This window comes from Miniopterus natalensis, chromosome 1 (genome assembly GCF_054644295.1).
Source record: "Miniopterus natalensis isolate mMinNat1 chromosome 1, mMinNat1.hap1, whole genome shotgun sequence".
Taxonomy (NCBI): domain Eukaryota; kingdom Metazoa; phylum Chordata; class Mammalia; order Chiroptera; family Miniopteridae; genus Miniopterus; species Miniopterus natalensis.
In genome coordinates this window covers 120,181,413-120,206,308 of record NC_142081.1, presented here as the reverse complement: position 1 = coordinate 120,206,308, position 24,896 = coordinate 120,181,413, and the positions used below count along the sequence as shown (strand labels likewise).

At 36.4% G+C, this 24,896-nt stretch overlaps 1 protein-coding gene across 3 annotated transcripts in view; it reads right to left on the bottom strand.

The window, feature by feature from the left end:
- Nucleotides 1–24,896, bottom strand: part of PLXDC2 (plexin domain containing 2) — a 401,646-nt gene that overhangs the window by 180,986 nt on the left and 195,764 nt on the right. For all 3 annotated transcript variants that reach the window (XM_087825356.1, XM_016224708.2, XM_016224709.2), the window contains one exon: nucleotides 8,074–8,143. In XM_087825356.1, the coding sequence (XP_087681482.1) occupies nucleotides 8,074–8,143 (70 nt within the window). The remainder of the gene's footprint in view (nucleotides 1–8,073; nucleotides 8,144–24,896) is intronic.

Here is a 24,896-nt window from a genome sequence, read left to right as displayed (position 1 = left end):
GATACTTCAAGCAAATTAAATGAAAATCTCTTTGTAGTCTTGAGGCTAGTCAGATCAGCAAGGTCATCTAAACCCACCATAACCCCATTAGAAACAGTCAACAAAATGTTTAGACCTATTTTTTTAACATTGTGTTTCAGCTCCAGAGCTTATCAGTTGAACTGAGAACATAATTTTGAGCTGTTTTGACATTGTACCTACTGGTTTTCTGTGATATATATCTTAAAAAAGAGGAAAAAATCCCAAGAATGAAGGTAGAATTGAAATAATAAGTACACATAAGGCTATCTGCCTCCTAATTCTAAGGTAAAACATCACACATAAATACAACTAAGCAAATAATTAATTTGCATTCAGGGTGGGTTTTTAATATATTCTCACGTTGGATTATTAGCAATTAAGTGATTCTCAAGTTTATGAGTCAGCCTGGGTGCCACTGGGAGAAGATCCATCTTCTAGCCCTATCATTTTAGTCATAATTAACTTCATGCTTTTGGTGACTTGTTCTTAATACTCTTGTTATACAAAGGATAGAATAAAAGCAAATGATACGTGTAGTCTGCTGATTATACTGATGCCTGGCACCCAGTTATGACCACTCATAGCGCAATTAGAGAAACACTGCAAAATTCTTCTGCCATGTGTTACAAAATTGCTAACTTCTGTAGAACTTTCAGACAGTAATATATTCACAGAATGTCACACTGGGTGGTCTTTAGTGGATATCTGCACTGCACTTAGATATGACAGATCTATATACCCCATGCTAGTCAAGAGGACACCCCAAGTCCTCTACAGGCTACCATACCTCCCAGTCATGAACGGGTAAGCCAGCCTTTAATGGGAGCAGTTAGGGGTGATGGTGAGTTAAGTCCCTAAACATCTCCTGTGCTGTGGATAATGCCATTGAAGAAAACAACAGATAAACTAACAAGTAGGCCCAGCTTTACAGAGAATGTATTTTGAAAGGAATAAAAGAGAACACTTATGTGTAATAATAATAAATATGTATTTCTGTAGCCTTTTGTATGAAATAGGTAACGGCATATATTATTTGACAAAAATCCCTATGATCAAGGTACCTTTATTGTTCTATATTACAGACTGGGAAACTGAGACAAGAGAGTTTAAGTAATTTGCTAAAGATCACACAGCTATGACTGGCTTGACTTATGAATCCATACATTCTGAATCTATAGTGCATTCATCTTAACCTAGATGCCAGAGTGCTGCTCCAAGAAAATGAATTTCAGATGCTGGCTTCAGCAGGAATTGAGGGAGCTCTTTTGAACTCTTTTCTTAAATGGCCAGGGTCCACGGCCAGCGCTGCATTGCTTAGCGATTTTCCCCCTTTCTCTTCCAGGACTGAACAGTGGCAGAGCATCTGCTGTATGTTGTTACTTTATTAATTAAACAGAGTCACCGAGGCTCCCTTCCTATTCAACTGGGTGATGTATTTGAGCATCTGTGTAATATTGTTATTTATCTGAATTATGGATGCAGTGACTAAGGAAGAACGCAAGCAAAAAAATGCTTGTTGCCAATGTTCCAAATAAAGCCTGGATCCGCAAGAGTATAAAGGGTGCTTTCCTGAGGCAAATGTTCCTAAGTGAATGTCCAAAGGCTGCTGACAAGTAGATTCCTCTGTGGCTGCTGTGACAATGGCATAGGGTGAGCCTGAGAAAAAAACCAAACAAAAAAACCCCTACTTTTTATGTAGACCCTCATCTCCGCTGATCAACCTGCCCCCATCCCTGTCCCCAGTCATGACTTATGTACCTCGTAGCAACAGTCCTCTCTCTCTCTTGTTTTTCTACTAAGTGTCCTCCGTCCTACACATACTTCTGCCTCTGGTATTTTTCTTGTTGATGCTACTGACTCAGCTCTAGCTCCGGGCAGCCCCTCCCTGGGTCTCCTGTGCTCTAATCTTGAATCACACTTCATTCTCATCCACAAAAGCCAGTACTAATGAAATATGCCCTGCTGATACGCTGTAGAAACAAAAGGGCTTGTAAACATGCAATTCATAAAGCCCCCAGAAAAAGAAACGTAGTAATGTTGGCGAATCCACTGAATCTACTGCTGGACACTAGACACTAGAGTAAATTATCAAGGAGGACGGCTCAGACGAACTGGCAGGTGTTCAGAGGTAAATCCCAGAGAATCATTTAGATTCCACATAGCAGACACCGCACAATTTATTCCTCTGTCCAGGAGCCCTTGAGACCTGAGTTTGTTACTTGAAATTAGTGAAGCAAATTGGAACGGATTGACTTTTGTCCAGCATGTATCCCTTCAGTACCTTTCCTTCATGCGTCAGATCTCCAGATACCCATGATCTCTGCTCTGTGCTGATAATAATAAAAAAGACAAAATAATTCCATTCACTTTTTCACTACATTCAGAAAGTTAATGGATGCGACAAGTTGTCACATGAGGTTATTTACTTGAAAGTCGATGGAGATTGATATTTATAAATTGGTCATCGTGAGTAATTGGTCTACTGCTCTTAAAAGCCTTTTATAACGATTATTTAATCAAGTCCCTCTAAAAAGCATGGAATATTATTTGGAACTCAAATTAAAATATGACTATTTGAAAGTTTAAACAGCAAAAGAAGCTGAAGTATTTGATAATATACTTCCTGAAAACCCAATCAAGATAATATGCACTACTTTTTAACTTCTCTTATTGGGAATTTAAAGGAGAAAAAAACAAATGATTTTGACCAGTTATAGAAAATTAGTCCAAATTTGAATTTAAAAAAATGCAAGTCAAAGAGTACTGGTTGTTTTTTTCTTGGGAGGGGTGCTAGAGAACCAGAAGGCAGGGGAAGAAGGGAGGTTTATATTTTACTTTTTCCTGTTTGATGTTTTTTTGTCATATATTAAGTTTTCAGATATTAAAAATTGATTACTTAATGAACATTTTATATTTTATTAATTACCAAGTGGCAAAACAAAATAAAATAGATCTAATTCTAAATGGTTTTCTTATTAAATCTCCACTAGGAATTTGTGTAGAAAGACAGGGAGGGCAAATTCTTTTTACAATCAATATAAACAATATATGTTCATCTTATCTTTTTAATTCATGTCATTTTTAATTCCTAATTTCCTGTACAACTGCCTGCAATTCCACCACTATTTAAATTATGAATCAGCATCTGTTTGCACACTGAAATTTTGGTGCCAGAATTATCTGGATGGCTTCACCTCTTCTCTTCCCTATTATCTAAAGCAGCATTTACCCTCCACCCCACCCTTCTTCCTCATCATAGTTATCTATACCTATGATAGACTCATATAAAATGTTATTACTAGTGATGGTTGCAGGGATTAAAAATCAAATCTTTAAACATAAATCTACTTTTTGAAGCATTTAAAAGATCACCTTAGCAGCCTAATAATAAAATAGAACCCATTAAAGTACCTGTATAGAAAGAAAATAAAAGGCAATGTGATATGCAAACAATACAAATTATTGATGCCATTAATGAAAATACTGTTATAAAATGCAGAGGACTATCTTTTTTAATGCTTGAAATATTTATATTCTAAAGTATTTTTTAAATGGAAAGATAAATTAATGCATTCATATTATGCTACCAGTGAACCAGAAAATGAGATGGTACTTCCAATTCATTTTGTGCATTACTGTGTGGATGATTGAAGCTTTTGAAACAAAATTAAAGTGGGAAATAAGCAAAGATTCATCTTTGTAGTTTATGAATAAATGACCAAATACTTATTTTTTATTTACATTTTAACTGAAAATTTGTTTATTCATAATAAAAAACATGCAAAGATAGGTCACAGTAAATTACATATATATTTGCATTTTTTAACTACTTTGTTTTGAAATGGTGTTAATCCTAGCAATAACACAAGACATTATCTTCAAGTTCATTTCAGTTTTAAATAAATTTGTGTCTATGGAAAGAAAGGGGAGGGAGGGAGGGAGGGAGGGAGGGAGGGAGGGAGGGAGGGAGGGAGGGAGAGGAGAGAAAGAGAGAGGAAATATTTTAAGGGAGACATGGGCAACAGGAAAACAATAAAGTAGAAATGAAGGGCATTGTAGTTTAAAATATCCATTTTAACATTTTACTTTCCACCAAATCCAATGTTGAAAAAAGTTCAAGAAGAATTTGTAGACATAATCAAGAGAATTTATCTATTCATTTCAGTTTCATAGAAACCTATGTGTTCCTACTTAAAAATCCTAGTCCCTAATCTATTTGGAATATCTTGCAGTAAACGTTATTTAATCTGACTGTGGTTTCTATTTTTCTTACAAGTCTTTCACAGTAACAAGTTTTTTAAGATTTATAAGGTGATAAACCTTTGTTGGTCAGGTCTATCTGCTTACAATACCTAGTCAATCACAGAAGAGATCCATCAAAACTCTTTGGTTCACAAGTCCTCTTTTAAGTGCTCTTAGCTTTTATTCACTGAGTCCTAATGGATCTTTTTGGCTGGAAATCTTTGCAACCACAGTGATTAAACAGCTCAAATGGTGCGTCTTTCACTGGTTCCTTCTCTCCTTCTCCAGTGCACACATCCCAGTTCAGGTACGCTAACCTGCACAGAAGTATTGAAAAACCTGGTGCTAATTGTTCTCTTTGTCTTCACCCCCATACTTTACCTTTCTCTCCATGGCCAAGAGTAGGCCATATCTGTTTTTCTTCTCCCTCAAAGAAATCCAGTGCTTGCTGTATATCATCCAAATTTCTAATGTTCAAAGTACTTCATACTATTCTTCCCATCTTCCCTTCAGTAGACTCTCACTCTAATTCTCCATTCAAAATAAACACATTTACTTGATGGAACTTCAAATGTGTTCACTATGAGCTCAGCACTATCACATAGCTCAGCATCCCCTTGTTTGAAATGTCCCTTCCTTATCCACTTCTTTTCTACCTGCCTCTTTGCCTACTAAGATTCCATTGAGGCCAGTTTAATGTTAGCTCTTTTACAAAGCCGTACTTGATTGATCCAACCTTCTGCTCCTTCAGCACTGAAAGTTGGCCTTCTCTTATTGCTTAGTCATATGCCCCCTCTCTTCTTAGATTCTAAGCTCCTAAACAGAAACCACACTTTTTTCTTCTCTACATACACTGAAGTATCGAGTACTATGCCTTTCACATAGTAGGGGCTCAATCAATATTGACTGATTGAATGAATCATCAATGAAAGTGCAAACAAGATATGTATTTAGCCAAAAGCAGAGATTCTGGTTTCATTCTGAAGAAAGCCAGCTCAGTGTCTAAAGTATCTTGCTTATGCTTCTCTAAAGAGGGTATGAATTTATACATGCAAGTTCCATAGTACCACATTTAAGTAGAGAAAAAAAAAAGTTTCTTTACACTAGAATTTTCTTCATTGAAGATAAAGATTATTGAAGACAACAGATTTTTCACCTATTTTGAGGATCTTTTCAAAGGAAGATGATACAGCCATCTGTTTCCTACCAACTCAGCTAAGGAAAATCTTTCTTGATATTGGCTGAATCATTGACATGTGTTTTAAAAATAAAACAATTTAAGAAATTGAAACTGCTAACTATTCATATTTTTATCACCATGTGTATACATTTTGAACAAATGTGATTACTCATTCACTTTAAAATTCAGTGGAACACTAGAAACTTAAATGTCAGAAAACATGACTAATGTCCATATTATAAAATAATAGTTAATCGTAGTTTTAATTTAATTTAACTTTATTTTAGCCTTGCCCAAGCATACTTTAAAGATGTGAAACAGCATGATGTAATTCGTGGTTTATAGCGGCAATCTTTTAATTTTGCCTTTCCCCTTTTCATTCAATCTTTCAACACATTAATTAAACGCCTATTAAATGGCTGGCACTATACTAGCACAGAAATACATGGTGAGCTCAAAAAGACAGTCTTTGTGTAATTTTTATTTATGTATAGTCCTTCTTTTTCCACAAAATTTAATAGTTTTAGAACTTTAGTTTTTCCCTAAAACTAGCTCTTCTGCTTGAGTTTGTAATTTTTTGTTCATAGGATCATTTTCTCCCTTGGTTTGAAGCGACAGCATCATCAAAACTCTCAATATTTGTCACACAAACTATTGCAATGTTCTTTCAATCATATGTACTAACTTCAGTAGTATTTTATATTTTAAGGCAGCGGTTTTCAATCGGTGTGCCACGGCACACTGGTGTGCCGCAAGAATTTTTAAAACATGCGATACCTGACTGTTTAGCCAGGGGCACTGACCTCTTTTCCCTTAGATTGCCAAAGAAAAATAAAAAAACGATAACAGCCAATAAATAATAACTGTTTGGTGTGAATTAATCAAAATTATACCATTTTTGAAAATCAGATAGGCAAAAAATATATTTTTTGGTGTGCCACAGAATTTTAGTAATTAGTTTATGTGTGCCGTGAGCTGAAAAATGTTGAAAATCGCTGCTTTAGGGCATTATACAAGTGTCTAGATTTATCTAAAGTTGATTACTTACCTAATTAAGGCCTAATGACTCAAAATGATCCTTGAGACATTATATAAATTGTCCCAACCTACTTTTTTCATCTTAATATGTCACACTTTTGGTAAGCATACCTCCAGTTTCACTTACACTCGATTACTTACCATCACAAATATATGCCACCCATTCCTCCCTGGAATCCATTCTTTCCCTACACAACCATCCCAATTGTGACAGCCTTCAAGGAATACCTTAAACAATATTTTTTTCTACAAAGTCTTAAAGAATTCTCACAGATGTTTGAGCTTTATCACCCCTGGGAACCTGTATTTCATCATGTGTATTTTCTAAGGAACCTCCATAGTCAGCTTCACCTTGTCTGATAGTCCACTAGGCATACATTCCTAAGGCAGACTAGCTGCATTTGCCATTGCTCAGAGGGGGTGCTCAAAACATGTATTTGATCATTGGCATTTCTGATTACATTTCATTTTCGGAATCCTACATATCTCCTGAGTATTATATTAAAATATGAGAAGAGCAATCAACATGGTTTCCACACCATCCAGAAGAGCAATAACAAAACGCTGGGACAGAGAAGGACTCTGGTCTGTGGTGCTTTAGTCCTGCATGCTCTGCAGTCTTTTCATCACATCTAAGGATTTCTTTTAACTGCTACTCTTCCATTTTTATGTTTTTCTCTCATTCTTCAATTTCTCTATCCCCCCATATTAGTCCTTGGCATTTTGCTTACCTCTGCCAGCACCACTCAAAGATTAAAATATTTCTGACTTCTGTGATGTACTATAAAGACTGGTAATTGCCTTTCTAGGGTATTGCTAATCTCTAAATGATTCTCCAAATCTATGGAGAAAAATAAAACTAAAAGTATTCAAACTGAATTTCAGCGTTTATTTTTAAAGCTCTCAAATGAATTGTCAGATGCCCTGGCTGGGTTGTTCAGTTGGTTGGAGCATCATCCTATACACCGAAAAGTTGTGGGTTCAGTTCCTGATCAGGGCACATACCTAGGCTGTGGGTTCGATCCTTGATCAAGGAGGCAACGGATCAATGTTTCTCTCTTTCTCCCCCTTCCTCTCTCTCTGCAATCAGTGAAAACATATCCTCAAGCATGGATTAAAAAACAGACCCCTTAAATGAATTGTCAGTCAACACAGGTGACATTAAAGGAAAGACACAAATAATTAAAGCTAATATACATGTGGTTGTGTGTATATATATTTACATCTACCTATCAACTATATACATTAAAAGAAAATAAAAATGCCTCAACAGTTTCCTTAAGCACATTTTCTTTCTACTTCAGTCCCATTCATGGAGTTTTACCATACTATCAAAAACAAATTAAAACTCAGGAGAAAAGTAGAGGTGGTGAATCTAAGTTGAAAATTATTATAACTACATTTTTTTCTGCTGAAAAGTTTTTCCAAAAGCTATACTAGTCATTCTTAGGTTTTATTTATACCTGTGACTTTCTGATAGAAGACAATGGTTTTCCCAATAAATGTCTCTCTTGAAATATGGAGTGAATTAAAAATAATAACCGCAGTAATACTGTAGATTATTTAGGGTGAATGGGTAGAAAACCACTTACCCCCAGTTGCCACAGTGATTTCACGTAGAAAATGGCCATAAAATGGAAAATCGAAAGACAGATTCACTCTCTGCAAGGAACAACACCAGAAAAGAAAATCAATAATGCACATAATAGTAAATGCAGTATGAAAAGCCTTCCCCTTAAAAAATTGATGCTTCTACTTTACACACTATTATTGTAGTTGACTTTTAAAACCAGAATCCTAGAAGATAATAAAGGATTTTTTTTTCTGGTAATTACATGTTTGAAGTGTGTGAAAAGAATAAAGTTGGGCTGTTACAGTCTGTTGGTCTGTTCTTTGCTTACAAAGGGAATCTGAAGTTTCAAGTCTAAAGCAAGCTATTCCCTCTAACATCACCATTGCCTTTTATATGTCCACTGCAAATCAGTCATCATGATGAGCAATTTACTTGGGGGTCCTTTTTAGTTTGATTAGTCTTCTCCAAAAGAGTACTCCTTATCTCTCAAGTTATACTGAATAAAAATAAAAAGATTTGCCCAGCTGGGTGTGGTTCAGCAGTTGAGCATTGACCCCTAGGTCCTATCCAGGAGATCAAGGTTCGATTCTCGGTCAGGGCACATGCCCGGGTTGTGGGCTCAATCCCCAGTTGGGGGCATTCAGGAGGCAGCCGATCAGTGACTCTCTCATCGTTGATATTTCTCTCTCTCTCTCTCTCTCTCTCTCTCTCCCCCTCCTTCTTCCCTCCTCTCTTTGAAATCAATAAAGATATATTTTAAAAATAAATAAAAATTTAAAAAAAAAACACGATTTTCTTTTACACAATTATGTTTTCAATTTGTTTTCTGTTCATCTCATAATGAACGACAGTTTTATGGAATAAGGTATCTTGCATGTATAGATCTAGACCTGCAGATATTTTTAACTTTTAGATGCAATGAACTCTCCAGGTTCAGCATATTATGTCCACTTTTAAAAACACAAAGAACAGAAAATGCTGGTTACTGAAGAGCTACTTTTCCTTTGTATAAAGAAAATTTGGGGGCCCTGGCTGGTTTGCTCAGTAGTTATAGTGTCGGCCCGTGGACTGAAGGGTCCTGGGTTCGACTCGGGCCAAGGGCATGTACCTCGTTTGCAGGCTTGGCCCTGGTCAGGGCACATGCAGGAGGCAACCAGTGGATGTGTTTCTTTCACATCGATGTTTCTCTCGCTTTCTCCCTTCCACTCTCTCTGAAAAGGCAATGGAAAAAATATCCTCAGGTGAGGATTAAAAAAAAAAATTGGGGAAGACTTAGGAAGAAAGTTTATAAATTTTGACCCCCTGTTTTCTAAAGAGGCCTGAAACTTAAATTATATATGCATATATATGTAATTTATTATTATATGTTTTATTTATATATCACATTTTATGTATAATGAATACACATACTATATCATATACAATAAATATATAATAACAAAAACAAAATACAGCACAACAAAGCCAAAAAAAGAAACAAAAAACCCTAGATTTTTTTGTATGCTTAAGATAATATGAACCAGATGTATTATTAGGAAAAAAACACAAGAAAATAGTGAATTATAACAAAAATTATCCACTGAAATAAAAGAATCCAGAGGGAAATTAATTAGTTGGTTTAGAGCCTAACAGCATTACAAGCTATCTATAGCAAAAGGCTATTGTGTTAAAATTCAACAGTTTCTATATTATCTCTCCCAATGCAGAAATTAAAAAAAAAAATAGAGAAGTATATCTAGATTGGATTTAGCGCCTTCCAATTTTGCAAATGACTGCTTTTTTATCCATCAGAGACTTCTAATAACTTATTTGGCATGAAATTAATCATTCAAAATTTACAGTGACTTTCAATTAGGTTTTCTTTCCTTTTTAATGAAAGTTGCATCTTCAGAAGGGGTTTATTCTCATTTTTATTTTTTGCTGACTAATGGGAATAATAAAATCCATTTTCACTACACTAACTGAAATGAGTGGCTACTAATAACTCTAAAATAAAAGCTTCAATAGCAAAATTATGTATCTCAAAGAAGATGTCAGAAATAATTTTATAAAGGCACTTGCTACAGTATATTGTTTTTCATCATTCTAATTTATTTCCATGTTGATGAGCAAATTGATAAAATGTGCAGCCTTTTGGCTTTCTCACTTCTACCCAGGAATTTGGTTTAAACATATAACCAGTAATAATCTCTTATCAGTCACCACCAAGACTGAACCAGAGAAATACAACATGAGTTTCTCAACCATCACAAATACTTCAATAGTTTTAGAATAAGACTGACATATGCAAATGCATAAGTTAAAGACTTTTTAAAAAAGCAAATAAGTTCTCAAAGAAAATTCAAAGAGCAACATCAATGACTAAAATGCCCCTCTCCCTCCCTCGTGTAAGCGATCAGTTTACCTTGGTCAGTTATAGCTTCCACATTCTTTAAGCTTTGGCTTAACTTGGGTCACCTCAAATACCAACCCTGACATAAGGACTTAGGGGCAGATAGCTTTTTGGAAGGTGATCTTAGGAAGCATTTGCTAAAAAAAGTGGGAAACGTGAGATAAGAGAAACTAGTAATAGGTACATTATTCCGTGTGTTACCGCTGTAGCCAGGTCTCTCCTTGGAGACTCAGAAATAGCAGGGAAAACATGCCTTCGAATCACTTCATTGGAGGTCAGGATCGGGACATTATCCATCAATCACCTCCCATTCTCTACTGATTGAAGGTTGCTCCTGGGGGATTTTAACTCCCCTCCTTCCCCAGACTACACTTGTTTGTACCCTCAGCCACAAAAAAGAGATGTAGCACATGAGCTGGAAAGTTGCTAGTAGTAGAAACTGTCCCCCACAGTTTTAGGTGAACTCAGGAGGCAGAGGGATATGGGGCAAAGCATCAACAGGGACAGCTAAGTGTCACATCCTCGGAGAGTCATACCTTGACTTCTTGACTCAAGTTATGTCTTCCTACTATATCTCACCTAGCATTCTCTACATACACATGCATACATAAAACAGCTGCATAAAGTTCATATTATAACTTACTCAAAGTAAAACTTACTTAGCAAAGGAGTAGTTAAGTATGGTCCAAGTGGGAAACTAGAATTTGAATCCGGATTTGACTGATAGTGAAGGCAATGTGCTTAATTACTTACATACTTAAAACAAAGTGATAAGAAAAGTCACACTTAAAGGCAAGGTTTTGAAAATTATTATTAGCCTTCTTTAAAACACACACAAACACAAAAAACCAAAAAATACTAAAACATAAACAAAAACAAACACTACTAGAAGTTCATGAAGTGCTTTGAAGCTAAATGATTATACAGTCAACATAATTACATTCGGATAATTGGATGATGACTCTGTCTTAGTATGGCATATAAAACAGGCATTGAGGTAGCTGAAGGAAATTTTATTCATTCATTCATGTAGTCAACAATCAATTATTCAACACCTTAAGCATACCAGGCACTAAATCAGGGACTAAAGAAAAAACAGTAAATAAGTTCCATCGAGTTCCCTCCTTCAAGAAGTTCATGAAGTGGTACAGGACAGGATCACAGAAGGATAAGCGATAGGAACAGGCAGGGGCAGAGTAAGAACCAGGAGGGGACACCTAACCTAGAGGAGATGGCACTGAGACTGACTCTTTAAAGGAACTACAGAAGTCAGCTAGCTGAGACCCAAAGGTATGGGAGCAGGAAGGATGGGTCAAAATATATGTAGAAAGTAAAACTGGAAGGACATTGTGATTAATTGGACACAGGGTTGGGACTGAAGGAGGGCAGTGGAGAATAAAGGACAGGCTTCTAGATGAGTGACTAGCGCACCTCACTGATACCAACTGAGATGGCGAATACAGGAGCAAGAGTTACTTTGGCTAAGGTCTGAGAAGATCTGCTGTGTTACTCATTAGTTAGGGTTCCCTTAACTACATAATAAAAATAAAAATGACCCTAAATTATATATGCACCACAAGGCTCTTCTGCAACCAAAAAGACTAATAGAATCCTGGACATTGTCACAAAAAAGCCATTATAAATAAAGAGATATAAAATATTGAGACTATGGTGTAATTATTATACCTTGAACATGATCTTATATTGGATCTCATCCTTTAGGAAATACCTAATGTGAAAGGGAAAAGCATTCAGGAAAATTGTCATGTGAAGATACAATAAATTAATTAAGAAACTGGGCAAAATACCAAATAAAAGTTCAGAAGTGAAATTTTCAAGAGCATGAGTGACCTAAATACAATCAACTGAATTTACTACTTCCTTACGCTCTGTGGAAAGGAGTAGAGGTATGACAGCTTTTAGACAAGCAAAAAAGTATCCATATAAGTATTCTTATATGGAGAAAGATAAATTTATGAAACACCCTTTGAAGTGTTTGGCGAAGCAGATTCATAGATTGCAGGTGGTCTAGTGTAAATGTATGGCAAGTACAGCCAATAAATGACTGTGACCCTGAAACCCACATCATCCTCTCCCCACAACATGCCCCAGGAAATTATAATTAGCAGACATTAGGTCCTGTCGAGAATGTCCGTGGAGATATTTGGTCCATGCCAAGAGGTCCTTGATATTTGACCCTGTCCAAGGTGTCCAAGCTTAGAAAATGTCCCTGGGTTCATACAGCCCATATGTTTATTTATACTTCTGGTTTACAGGGTTAATTCATAAAATATACTATCATGTTTTATTGGTCCAATAATAGTGTGTCACGGTATTGGCGTAATAACCTTTCTTGCCTAGGCAGCCTAGCTAGTAATGGCACAAGGGGTTAGGCAGATGGGTTGGTGTGGATCAAATATGTCCACGGATGTGTTGGACAGGACCAAATATCAAGGACCTGTTAGCATGGACCAAATATCTCCGTGAACGTTTTGCAGACATTTTGGACAGGACCAAATGTCGAGCAAGGGAAATTACTCCTGGGAACAGACTCTCAGACTCAATCAGGGTCATACTCCTGGATTTTTAAGTGCATCCACACCTCTTATTGCCTCTTTTACATATTTTTCTTATGCTTATTGCTTTTTGTTTTCTCACTAATTACTATCTCTTTTAATTCTTTTTTAATAACATAAGAATTTTAATGCTACATACGCACTATTCCAATTTAACTTGTTTGCCTATTTCTCAGTTGTATTGTGGCAGGATAGTAAGAATTTAGGAATCCCTGGGCAAGTGGGATGGGGAAACTGAGACAAGAAAACTAAACACGGCCAAACAGTTTGGGCAGCTTGCAGCCAGCTTATGAATCGCAAGACCTTATCTTCCCCAACCAAGGACACTCGAGAGCAAACGCTTAATACCCTCCTCCCTAACCAGAGAATACAGAGCTTAAATCTCCCTGGCCTGGGAAAACAGAGAACAAAGACCCAATCAATGCCATTAGTGGCAGCTAGACTCAGATGAAATTGGGGAACAAATAACAAAAACCCCACTAAAGCCAGACAGAACTAAGATAAAAGTAAAACAGACCAAATAATAATCCAAAACTCCCCTATACACTTATTCTGATGCACCAGCATATTAAAAATACACCTGGAAAGTTGATGAATGTTCTACTGAAACCCTTCCCTAAGATTCTCACCTGCAGAAAAAAAAAGGGAGGGGGAGAGGGGAATAAAAAGCCCTTAAGACAAAGACTCAGTGCAGGCTCCCTCTAGAGCACGCCCATGTCCCTTCTGGGGCATGTGCTTTTCATTTCTAAGGGTCGCCAGCATACTTGCAACCAGGGGAGTAGTGGGCAGCGGCAGCTCGACCTGCTCACTCCCTGGTTGTCTCCAAGGCTCCCTTTTTCTCTGACCTCCCTTGGCTCACTTCTTTCCTATAACATTTCTAGGGAGCCAAAGCAGAGCACGGGCTCTAGGCTCTCTCCTGTTGTTTTTTCTACCCTAATTTCTTCCTTTATTTCACTGTCACCAGTGTTAATAAATATACTCTCACACCCATCTGGGCTCATATTGTGAAATCTTTTGTACACGAAATCAAGAACCCACACACTACAGGCCAGCCTGAGGTAGGCCTGCTCTGGGCCGGTCCCTGTCTGGTAACAGTATTGCAAAGATAAATTAATTAGTCAGTGCCAGTAAAACCTTGAAGACAGAAACTGCTTCATAGAATTAAGAATCTGGAGTAGGCACTTTTCTAATTCTCAAAACCATTTTTTAATGTCATTAATGAAGACTGCTTTTTGTTTTAAGACAGCTTCTTATTTACAGAAATAAAACCATGTTTCTGGTTCTCCCACATCCTTATGTCATCTTTATAAGGCAAATCCTGCTGAAAGCAGCATGTGGAAAGAAAACTGGTAGTAACTAAACTTTAATAATTGCTGATGTCATGAATTCATGATAGCAAAGGGTCTAAGAAATATAAGACTATTCATTTATTGAAAAATAAATTAATGGATTAATCAATTTCTATGCATGCATTTTAACATTCCATTTTTAATAATTCAAATAAGTTTTGTTTATCTTGAAGTTTTCTAATAGGTGAGATATTATTAGTAGTAGTAATAGTAGCAAAGGGAGATTTGTGTTATTTTTTTCAAAAAATAGGTCAAATAAACCTTGAGTCAAAATATTTTCAGTTTATTTATTTATGCCAGGTATTAACTTTGAGAGGACTTGCAAAACTTGAGAAAAATTACATTTTGTTTTACTTAAGTGGCTAGTTCTAGTGGTACTGGCTTTATCTGAACTACCTCAACAAATAATCTTATTTCCAGTAAGATTTAAATCTCTAATAAATATAAATGATTTAATAATCATTACTTACTAGATAGCTTTTAAAATAAATAACTCTTAATAAATTTAATTTCTTAATTGGGATGCGGTATACCCTTCCAGAATGCAAAAGACAATTGACTGACTTTCTTGAAATGGAATAAGGTATACATAGAACACACTCACCTATTAGTGCTTCAAATAGATCGCTGCAGCCTTGCTCCTTTACTAACTGTAAGACATACATTTCACAATCTTCTTTCAATGGCACTAGATGGAGAATTATTTTTAAATTTTAAATGGTTCTGTCCTAATTTTTGAATGCTCTAGCATGTTTTGAAGTCAGAGAGACTTGAAGTTACACCTCCACTTTGGTACGTAGAAGCTGTGTGATTTTGTTAAGTCATTTAACTCCTTTAAGCCACAGTTTGCTCATCTGTAAAGTCAAGACACTTCTTTAAAGGTTATTATAAAGATCAAATTATCAAATGACACCGGGACCTTCGTAAACACTGGGTCAGTGATGGCTAATATCATATCATGTACATGAAGGTGTTTAGCACAGCAACAGTTCCTTAAAACAAGTTTCCTAAATGAAAAAATAGCAACTATTTGATTCCTAATAAATAGCTGAAAATGATTTGGTATATGTTGTCTATAATACTCATGCAGGCAAATTACTTCTCTAATAGAATCATATCACAATTCGACATTATGTTTCTGAGCAATGTTATGGAGCTCTCATTGTATTATATTGAAATAGTTAGAACTACTGTGTTTACCAATGTTAGGAGAATGAAATTAGCAATTAATGTATCAGACATTATGCCAAGTATTTTATTTGTTTTTAGCAAGTAGGAATGCTAAAATAAGGTGAAACTGTGATGAGAAACAGGATATTTGTATAACTGCAAAATACCTTGCAAAAAGATACTTGATAACTATGAAAGGAACAACAGTGACTTTACAGCGAAGAAACCAAATCTGGCAGATGTCACTTTAAGCAGATGATGAAAGATAACACCCCCAGTGACAAGACATACTGACATCCTGTATCTCCTGAGGGGAAGCACAAGGAACAAAATACCATTGCTGTGGTATTCTTGCCGAAAAACAGAGACCTGTATTTCTTCATGAAGAAACAAAGGTTTGAAGACACACACCCCGAATCTGGGAACCATATGAAAATAACTGGCCGATGCTCTTCAAAAATGTCTAGTTAATGAAAGACAAAGAGAGACCGAGGAACTGTCATAGATTGGAGGAGACTAGGAGATTAGGCAAATAAAGGCAGTGTGGGTCCTAGGCTGGATTCTGGATCAGAAAAAAAACGACAATTAACAAAATATGAATAAGGTCTAGAGATTAGTTAAGAGTATACTAGAGTTAATTTCTTGGTATTGATCATTGTACCATGAGTATGTAAGGTGTTAATATTTGGGAAAGCTGGGTAAAAGCTACATGGGAACTCTTGTAATCCTTGCAAGTTTTTTTATAAGCCTGAAATTATTTTTTAAAAACTTAAAAAAGGGGCAAATAGTAAATTCACACCACAATGAGTAGTGGATCCAGGATTTCGATCCACATAGGTTTGAGTCCAAAAAGCTGTCTTAACCACTGCATCATTCTATCTCCCTTCCTTTGTACTAGGTAATTCTTCTCCTACACGTCCTCGGACTTTCCACAACTGTGTTTTCTACCTGGAACCCTTAATATTGTCAGCCATTCATGTTTTTGTTCTCACTAGAAGTAACAATTTTCTTTAAAATGTAATAGCAATGCATGAGGCCAAAATAAAAAAAGACAAAATCTGAAAAAGGTACAGAACAGTCTTCTCAGATGAAATGCACGAATGACAGGGACTGGACTAACAGAGCACTATGCTGGGTGGAGCCACAGTGAGCTACACCCCATGGAGGCCTGGTGGCAACACAGCAGGTTCCTTCCTACCAGGTGATGGGCACAGCCTAAACCACTTTCATTTTTCACACTGGGGATCAGATGCTTCCATTTCTTACCTTCCAAGGATAGATCCAGGGGCCTATGTTCTAAACTTCCAGAACACTTTTTCTTTTTACAGTTCTCAATGGTAACTGCACTTCACTGGGTTATTCATCTATTTAACCGAAACCAATTCATTTCTAAAAGTATTATAAACTGAAGGACAGCAGAGGAATATAAATATAAGTATATACGCATGTATGTTTTTAGGTATAGATATAGATAAACATTTAATTGACAGTTTTCCACAACAAGCAGCTATTAAAGAGAGAAAATGGACCATGGATAGGCATATACATGTGAACCCCAATGTAAACATCTTTTGATAGACCCTAAAATAAGATCCTGCTTCTAGTACAAAAATGAGCTAAGTGTATTTCAGAAAAAAAAATAGCTGCAGTGGGCAGAATAATTCACAATGCTTTCATCATCTAGGATTTTTATAAGATGGGACTTTAACCAACTCTCATACCCTGGGAGGAGAGAACAGGGACATGGGTCACTGATCCAGTGACTGAAAACACTGGAAAGCTAATTAAAAGATCAAAATGTTCATGAAAATTGGTTAATCAATATGCAAATATATGGACTAGGGACTGGCTACTCAGTCTTTTAGAAATAAAGCCCATCAATTGAATTGATTTTCTGAGTTAGGAATTCTAACTGCTTCAGCGCTTTTTTCATAACAGAACTGAGAACTTCATTAACCCTGCATATTGAGTGACACTCTGCATGGGACTATTCATAAATAAGAAAGCAACGTGTAAACATTTTGCAGTTACCTGATGTTTGCTCATGTGTAACAGAGTAAGTGAACTAGCACCATGTGTGCTGGCCTCTCACATTGCATGGTTCCCAGCAAACACCTGGCTTAGTCGAGTGCCTGTACTTGCACATTCTGAGATATATTCAGATTAGTTACAGAACTACTTTCCATTCAGCCAGGGCGCAGAGCAACAGTCAGTTCAAGGGCACAGGGAAAGTGCAACAGGATTTTATAAAGCCGCCCCTGGAGGGTAGGTCGGGGAGGGAGAGAACTAGAAGAAGCCACTTCTGGGTTTTCCATCCTGCTCTAGAATCAAGGCAGTGGATACCGGCAGGCTTCTCAAGCCAGAGTGTGCACAGGAAACAATTAGAGTCCTGGTTAAAATATAGATTCCGAGTTTGGAGGTCTGGTGCAAAGGCGCTGAAATTCTTTGTTTCTAATATGCTCTCCCCAAGGCTGCTGATCCTTTCCACAGACCCCACTTTGAATGGCAAGACTTGATGTCACATATGTGGTTTTTGGAACTCTAAAACAACTGCTATAAGGACTTGGACAAGCGTGAAATAGATTAAAAGGATAAATACATTTGATTCTGGATAACATCACCTCACTTTGCCTGGTAGCACTTACATGTCCTGAAATTTTCCATTTCAGGAACTGAAGCATAGCAGTACTTGCTTGCCAAGCATCTTTAGAGCAATAATTTGCTAAAGCTCGTTGCAGCCCTAGCACACCTGAGGGCAAAGACACTCCTGTTACTTCCTTGACTAGTGATCCTCAAACAGGGTAGGCAGGAAAAATACTACCATTAGTTTATCCTTCACAGTTGGAAAAGTCCCTCCTTTGCCTTAGTTGATTAGAATCTGTCCTCCCTTCTTTCCTATCAGTGAAAAGTGACTGTTTTAAAGTTAAATATTTGCATGATGATTGTTAGTATCAATGGAACGGACATCTACAACATTGTGCCAGCCACTGAATCAAGCACTGTACAAATGTTAAATCGTTTAATGCTAATGTCAACCTTAAAAGGTTGATACTGTGATCATTCCCATTTTACAGACGAGGAAAGTGATTAACAGAGTAAATAACATGTTCAAAGTCACCCAGCCAATGGCTGGCAAAGTAGGGCGTGGGGGGTGGGACTCAAATCCAGGCAGCCTGTTTCTAAGTCCACCTGTTGAAACACTATTACCAAGCTGCCCAACAGATCTGCATGACTTGAAATTCAATAAAGGCAAAGTGCATGAGAAGAGTGACAAATAATTCAAAATTTGATTACAGATTGAAATGGAAATCGGGCCAAGTTCAATGTTAATCCTTCATACTCTTTTACTAACTTGTCTTTTTCTTAATTTTGTATTTGGAAATATTTTTAAATTTAAAAGAGTTACAAAAATAATAGAGAGTCCTCTATATATTTTATGCAGATCACCAATATTTAACATTTGGTCATATTTGCCAACTCCTGGATTTTCCAAAAGCTAAGGAAATTGATGCCTCTCAACACAGTTCCTGAAAGCTGCTCCCTTCTGACACCCTAGCATATCTACAGGTTAACCTTTCTTGGAGCAGGACTTAGGTGCTAACCTTGGTCTATTTATCAAGAGTGAATCTTAGTTGGTATTTCTGCTCAGATAGCTGCTGCATGATAAAAAATTCCTAGTGATATATCTTAATTGAGAGTAGCTTAAAGGAGTTTCACTTCCAGTCCTGATGGCATTTTAACAGCAACTTAGTGAAGCTAAGAGACACCCACTTTCTGAGACTGGACTCAGGCACAACAGAAGTTCTGGTGGGAAGCCAATTTATAAACAAAACATGTGACATGTTGACTATTTCCCTAGGACAGCAATTTTCAACAGGTGTACCAAAAGAAGCACACTGGCGTGCCACCAGAATTTTTAAAACATGCAATATCTGACTATTTAGTCAGAGGCCCTGACTTCTTTTCCCTTATATTGTAAAATAAAAAAAATGACAACAGCCAACACAAAAGCCATCCAGTGGGAATGAATCAAAATTATACCTATTTTTTTTTGCCAGATCGGCAAAAAATATAACATATATTTTGATGTGCTGTAGAATTTTGGTAATTAGTTCATGTGTGCCATGAGATAAAAAAGGCTGAAAATCGCTGTGCTAGAGTAATCATCTACAAGTTAAGATACAGGTTATAATTTGGTAAGAAGAAAGAATCAAAAATAAAAGATATTGAAAACAGCTATTTAAATATTTTTTAAAAGATATGAAAATACTAACTTGTCAAGGAAATCTTCATCCCAAAATGTCTTGTCTTTTATCTTCTATAATTTAAGATATTTCACAAGAATTAAACCTATTTGCTTTTAGTTGTAGTCACTCTTAAGGAATATTATGTTTCACTTACATTTTGCGAAGTTTTCTTTTACAAGAGTCATGTGTAAGCTGAATCACTGAATGGCTTCAGGATGACAATGTTTTGTACTTGTATGTTATCTAAAATTAACCACTGGTGAGTCTTCATGGGTTCATGGAGAGATCTCAGAAAAGAATAAAAACTGGCTGGAGAAGAGAATCTTGGATGAAAGACAGGAATAAATGGACTGATTTATTCCAGCTGAGACATGGCTGTGGGGTCCCATTTTAGCAGCTTTATGATAATGAAAGGCTAATGTGAAATCTTCTAAGAAGGTTTCACAGAAACCTCAAGTACTCACCTCACATGTGACTTTAAAAAGCTGAGTAGGTAGTTACCTATCTAGAATTATTTTATAGCCCTCACTGGCGACAGAGAATGTATAAAATTACCTCCTAATTTATCTACGCGAATTTTACATAAAGTGATGCCCATCTCCCACTAAACACACAATATGAGAATTAAGATGAAACTGAACTGAAATATGATGAATTCAAGTATGATTTTTAAAAAAGGGGAAAGTCCCTGGCTAGCGTGGCTCAGTGGTTAAGCCTCGACCTATGATCCAGATCGCGATTCGATTCCAGGTCAGGCACATGCTCCTGTATCGGGCTCGATCCCCAGTCGGGGGCGTGCAGGAGGCAGCCCATCAATGACTCTCTCATCATTGATGTTTCTATCTCTCTCTCCCTCTCCCTTTCTCTCTCTAAAACCAATAAAACATATAAAATTTTTTTTTAAAAAAGAGGAAAGTATGTTCTTGCTTTGGAAAACTAAGGCTTGTTATATGCATAAGAATTGATCACTGTGGGCTTCATAAGGCTGATATATTATCTTCAAGAATCTCCAAAGGGCCTGCAATGTCTAAAATCTGGTCCTTAGATTCAGAAAGGGTATCAAGGGTAGCTTAGATGATTAGTAATATATATCTATTTATATAATTAAATAAGCAAAAGGAGTTTATTGAACTCAGCAATTACATGGGCCTAAGCCTAACAAGTGTTTAATCTGTGTTGTTAATGCCATCAGTGGAAAAAAGAATAGCTCTTTCCATGTATTTCCTGGCTTTGAGGCAGGTGCATCAGCTCATTTCCCTGGCACACATACAACAGAAGTCAGTTTCTCTGATCTCATGTTAGTTTGTTGAATGGAACAAAGGCCCTCAAGTAATACTTTCTTCAGTAGAGAGAAAATTATTCTCAAAATTGGTAGGTGACTTAACTCCAAGAGTAAGAGTAAAATGAATTAATTAAACCAAAATCAACCTAGAAAGACATGTACAGACACAATTCATCTCAATTTGTTATTAAACTAGAGGAAAATCCCTTGAACGAAGGCAACTAAGGCCAAGTTGATGAACTGTGGATGTCTTACTTGAAACGAAACAATTCAAAAGAGAAAAAAGCAGCAATTTTATTCATCCAACCAAAACAAAAATAAAAAAGCAACTTGTTAGACACTGTGAACTGAACACTGACAGAAATGTGTGGTCTAGATAATAGCCTAATGGAGACAACAAATTAAATTGCCTTTCGAGTTAATCATTTAAAGAAATAAGCACTTATCGGCAGATTTTCTAATGCACAGAAAAAAATGAAATTGTGCAATATGAGCAAACAACAGACTAAAATCACCACTGGCATCCAAATTTAGCTCTCCCAACATCAACATTATGCAAATGTAAGACTGATAGCAATGCTAGTTGAAATGATGCTATTTTCCTGAATAAAGAAAATAAACTGCAGCAAACTTAATTTTTTCAATTAAGCTTTCTGCTTATATTCAAGTAGTCTGAGGATCTATGCCAAAAATAGTCCTATTATGAAAATTTAAAACAACCATCATATCAAAAACTATAAGTTTCATCCAAAACCTTACTTGCATTAAGACAGGTATTTAAGACCTGCATTTCATTTTGTTGGGGCTTCTTATATAATCAATCTTTTTACCAACACAGAGAAAGATAAAATTTTTTAAGCTCAGGGTGTGCTTATGTCTGGCAAAGAGCACACTGACAATTTCTTGGCCAAAAAAAAAGTGTATGGATATATAACATAAATATTAATGTCTATCTACCTAGACTCTTAGAGAGTATTTAGAAATTAACTTTTATTTTGGTGTAATTATGTTTTTGTTACAAAGATTTAGGACTCTCAAATAACAATGCCTTTACAATCTCATTTTTATATGATATTTTCATATCTATTTCATTTATAGTCTCAAATTAAAAGTGAAGGGTAGTCAAGGAAGACAGGTTATAAAAGTGAAATGAAGAGAGGCCAGAATCTGAAGAAAAAAGTTTTGGAGCCAATGTTTTGTAACTTCTCTAACCCCGGACTCCTTCCACCAGAGAGTGGTATCAAGTTGTGAAGTAAAATCTCATAAACTGTAGTTTCAGAATGCAAAATAATTCTAATTTGACAGGCTACTGAATCACATTTTGTGCCCAGCAATGAATGAAAATATATGATATAGAAGTATAGAAGAAAATCTCAAAATTATGAAATTTAAAGGTCCACACAGAGGGACAGGAACACATATGAACTGGTTCCTAGGTTTGTAGTCAGAAACTTCTAGATCTGCAACCTGACAACGGTGCGACTTTCAATAAAGGAAAAAAACCAACAACCACCCAAAACAAGTAAGTACCAGTAACTGAATATAAAGTGCCTGGCTCATTGCTTGCCATATAGTAGGGACTTAATGCAAGTTTTTCAACTTTCTTTATCTAGGAATATAAAATCCTTCCTTTAAATTGTCAAAGTAAAGGTAGGTTTTAACATCTGCGTTCTTTTTCCAATGATGATTTTTTAAAAATGTTATTTAAACCAAAAAGGACAATGAAGGGGTTTGAAAGAACATGTAATCGAATTACAGTATACATGTGTCATGCAAACACTAACGAATACGTATTACATTATAAATGGAAAGAGAAATCAGTGTGTTCCGGCATGTGAAACGTGAATCCAATTGTTACAAAATAGTAGAAGCTAGGAAAATCCCAGGGCAAGTGGAACAGGGAATAAGGAAACTAAGGCAGTTCACAACCACCTAGCAAATCCTGTCCCCTAAACCAAGGACACTTAAGAGTAAATGGTTTGCACTTCTCCCCAGCCAGAGGGTAAGCAGCTTAAATCACCGGAATGGGGGAGACAGGTAACAGAAATCCAATGAATGCCATTTGCCAACCACACCCAAGGACAGACAAATGAAGAGAATAAATCTCATTTTGGTACATGAGCATAAAGCTGATAAATATTCCATTGATCCGCCACTAAGGCCTCCCCTAGGCACCCAGCTTTTAAAATCCCTGAAAATGAAGGTCCCAGGGCGCTCTCCCTCCAGGGAGCAGGCCCGTGCCATTCGCTGCCCCCTCCTTCCCTCATAGGCACATGTCCCCTGCCCTCCAAGCAGCCCAGCCTGGGCTCTCCTACTGCTTCTTCTATGCCCTTCCTTGTTTCATTGTTCTAAGTACATTTTTGCCCTGGTCAATAAATTCTTGCTTTCTTGTCTACACTTCTCTTGGTTGAAATCTTTCCCTTAAGAAGACAAGAAGCGAGGCCTCGTCATCTCACCAGTAGCATCTTTCACCCTGTAACAGCTACTTTGTGGTTTTTGTTTTTTTGTTTTTGTTTTTGATCCTTACCCGAGGATATGTTTTTTTATTGATTTTAGAAAGAGAGGAAAGGGAAAGAGGGAGAGAGAAACATGCCTGGACTGGGGATAGAACCCACAACCTTTAGATGTACGGATGATGCTCTAACCAACTGAGCTGCTACTTTACTTCTCTGCCTCAGAAAACATGTGCTCTACATTGAAAATTGAATAAATCATCATAGTGAATTATAATTAATTTCCATTTTAACTGTTAGAAGTTGACCTCCTGAAATAGGAAAGTCTACATATATACAATAAAGGCTGTGGCCAAAAGTTTTGATATTTTACATTTATCAAACCCATGCCTCTCTGAGTCACTTAAGTCATTGAGTGTTTATATCAATAATGGCAGAGTACTTGAAAAGTTGAAGTTGTTTTGATTTCACTGTAAATCATACTAAACTGAAAAAGACATCACCTCATCAATGGTAAGATTGCCGCTGTTGTCTATGATAGCAAAACTAAATAAATTCTAAAATGTTAAATCAGGCACTTATCAGAAAGTGATTATCAAAAAGTGCTGAGAACTAAGTGTGAAGAATTTTACACACACACTTTGAGTGTGCACTTGACTGCCTAGGATAGCATCCTAATTTCATCACTTACTAGTGAGAAACTCTTAGGTAGGTTACTTATTTTTCCAAGACTCCGTTCTCTCATCTGCAATGCCTGGAGAGTAATAATATTGAAATCATAGGACTGTTGTGAAGACCAAAAAGCTAATCTGTGCAAGCATTCAGTCTAATGGGTAGAACAAGGTATCACTGGCCATGTAAGGTGAGGCCTATATAATTTCACCTTCCATCCCTACCATACAGATGTGGAAACTGTGCCTCAGAATAGTTATATTCTTTTAAGACACCATAGTGGGTAAATAATGAACTCAGGCTTAAAATATGTTTGGACCCTTCTAGGTTTAATTTTTTTCCTTTATATCAAACTTCTTCACTTAGATCCATAACTTCGTCTATATGTGTTATCTGAATGGTAAATGTTTCTGGTTAAATCTTTCCCAGACCAAGAGCAAGAAACCCATGCAAAATGGAAGATACCAAGTTAATGTAATTTAAAAAAAAAGTTTTCTAAACTCATGGATTACAACAAAACTGAAAATCATCCAAGATCTATCTCAACTTTGAATACGCAACTCATCCTCTCATTAGGGAAACTGTTAATTTATTTAAGTAATTAATAGTTTAATTAATGGTGGCTTCTCAAAAATAATTATTTTTCATTTTCTATAATATATGCAATTATTAATCTAAATTGCAGCTTGAGAACTAAATAT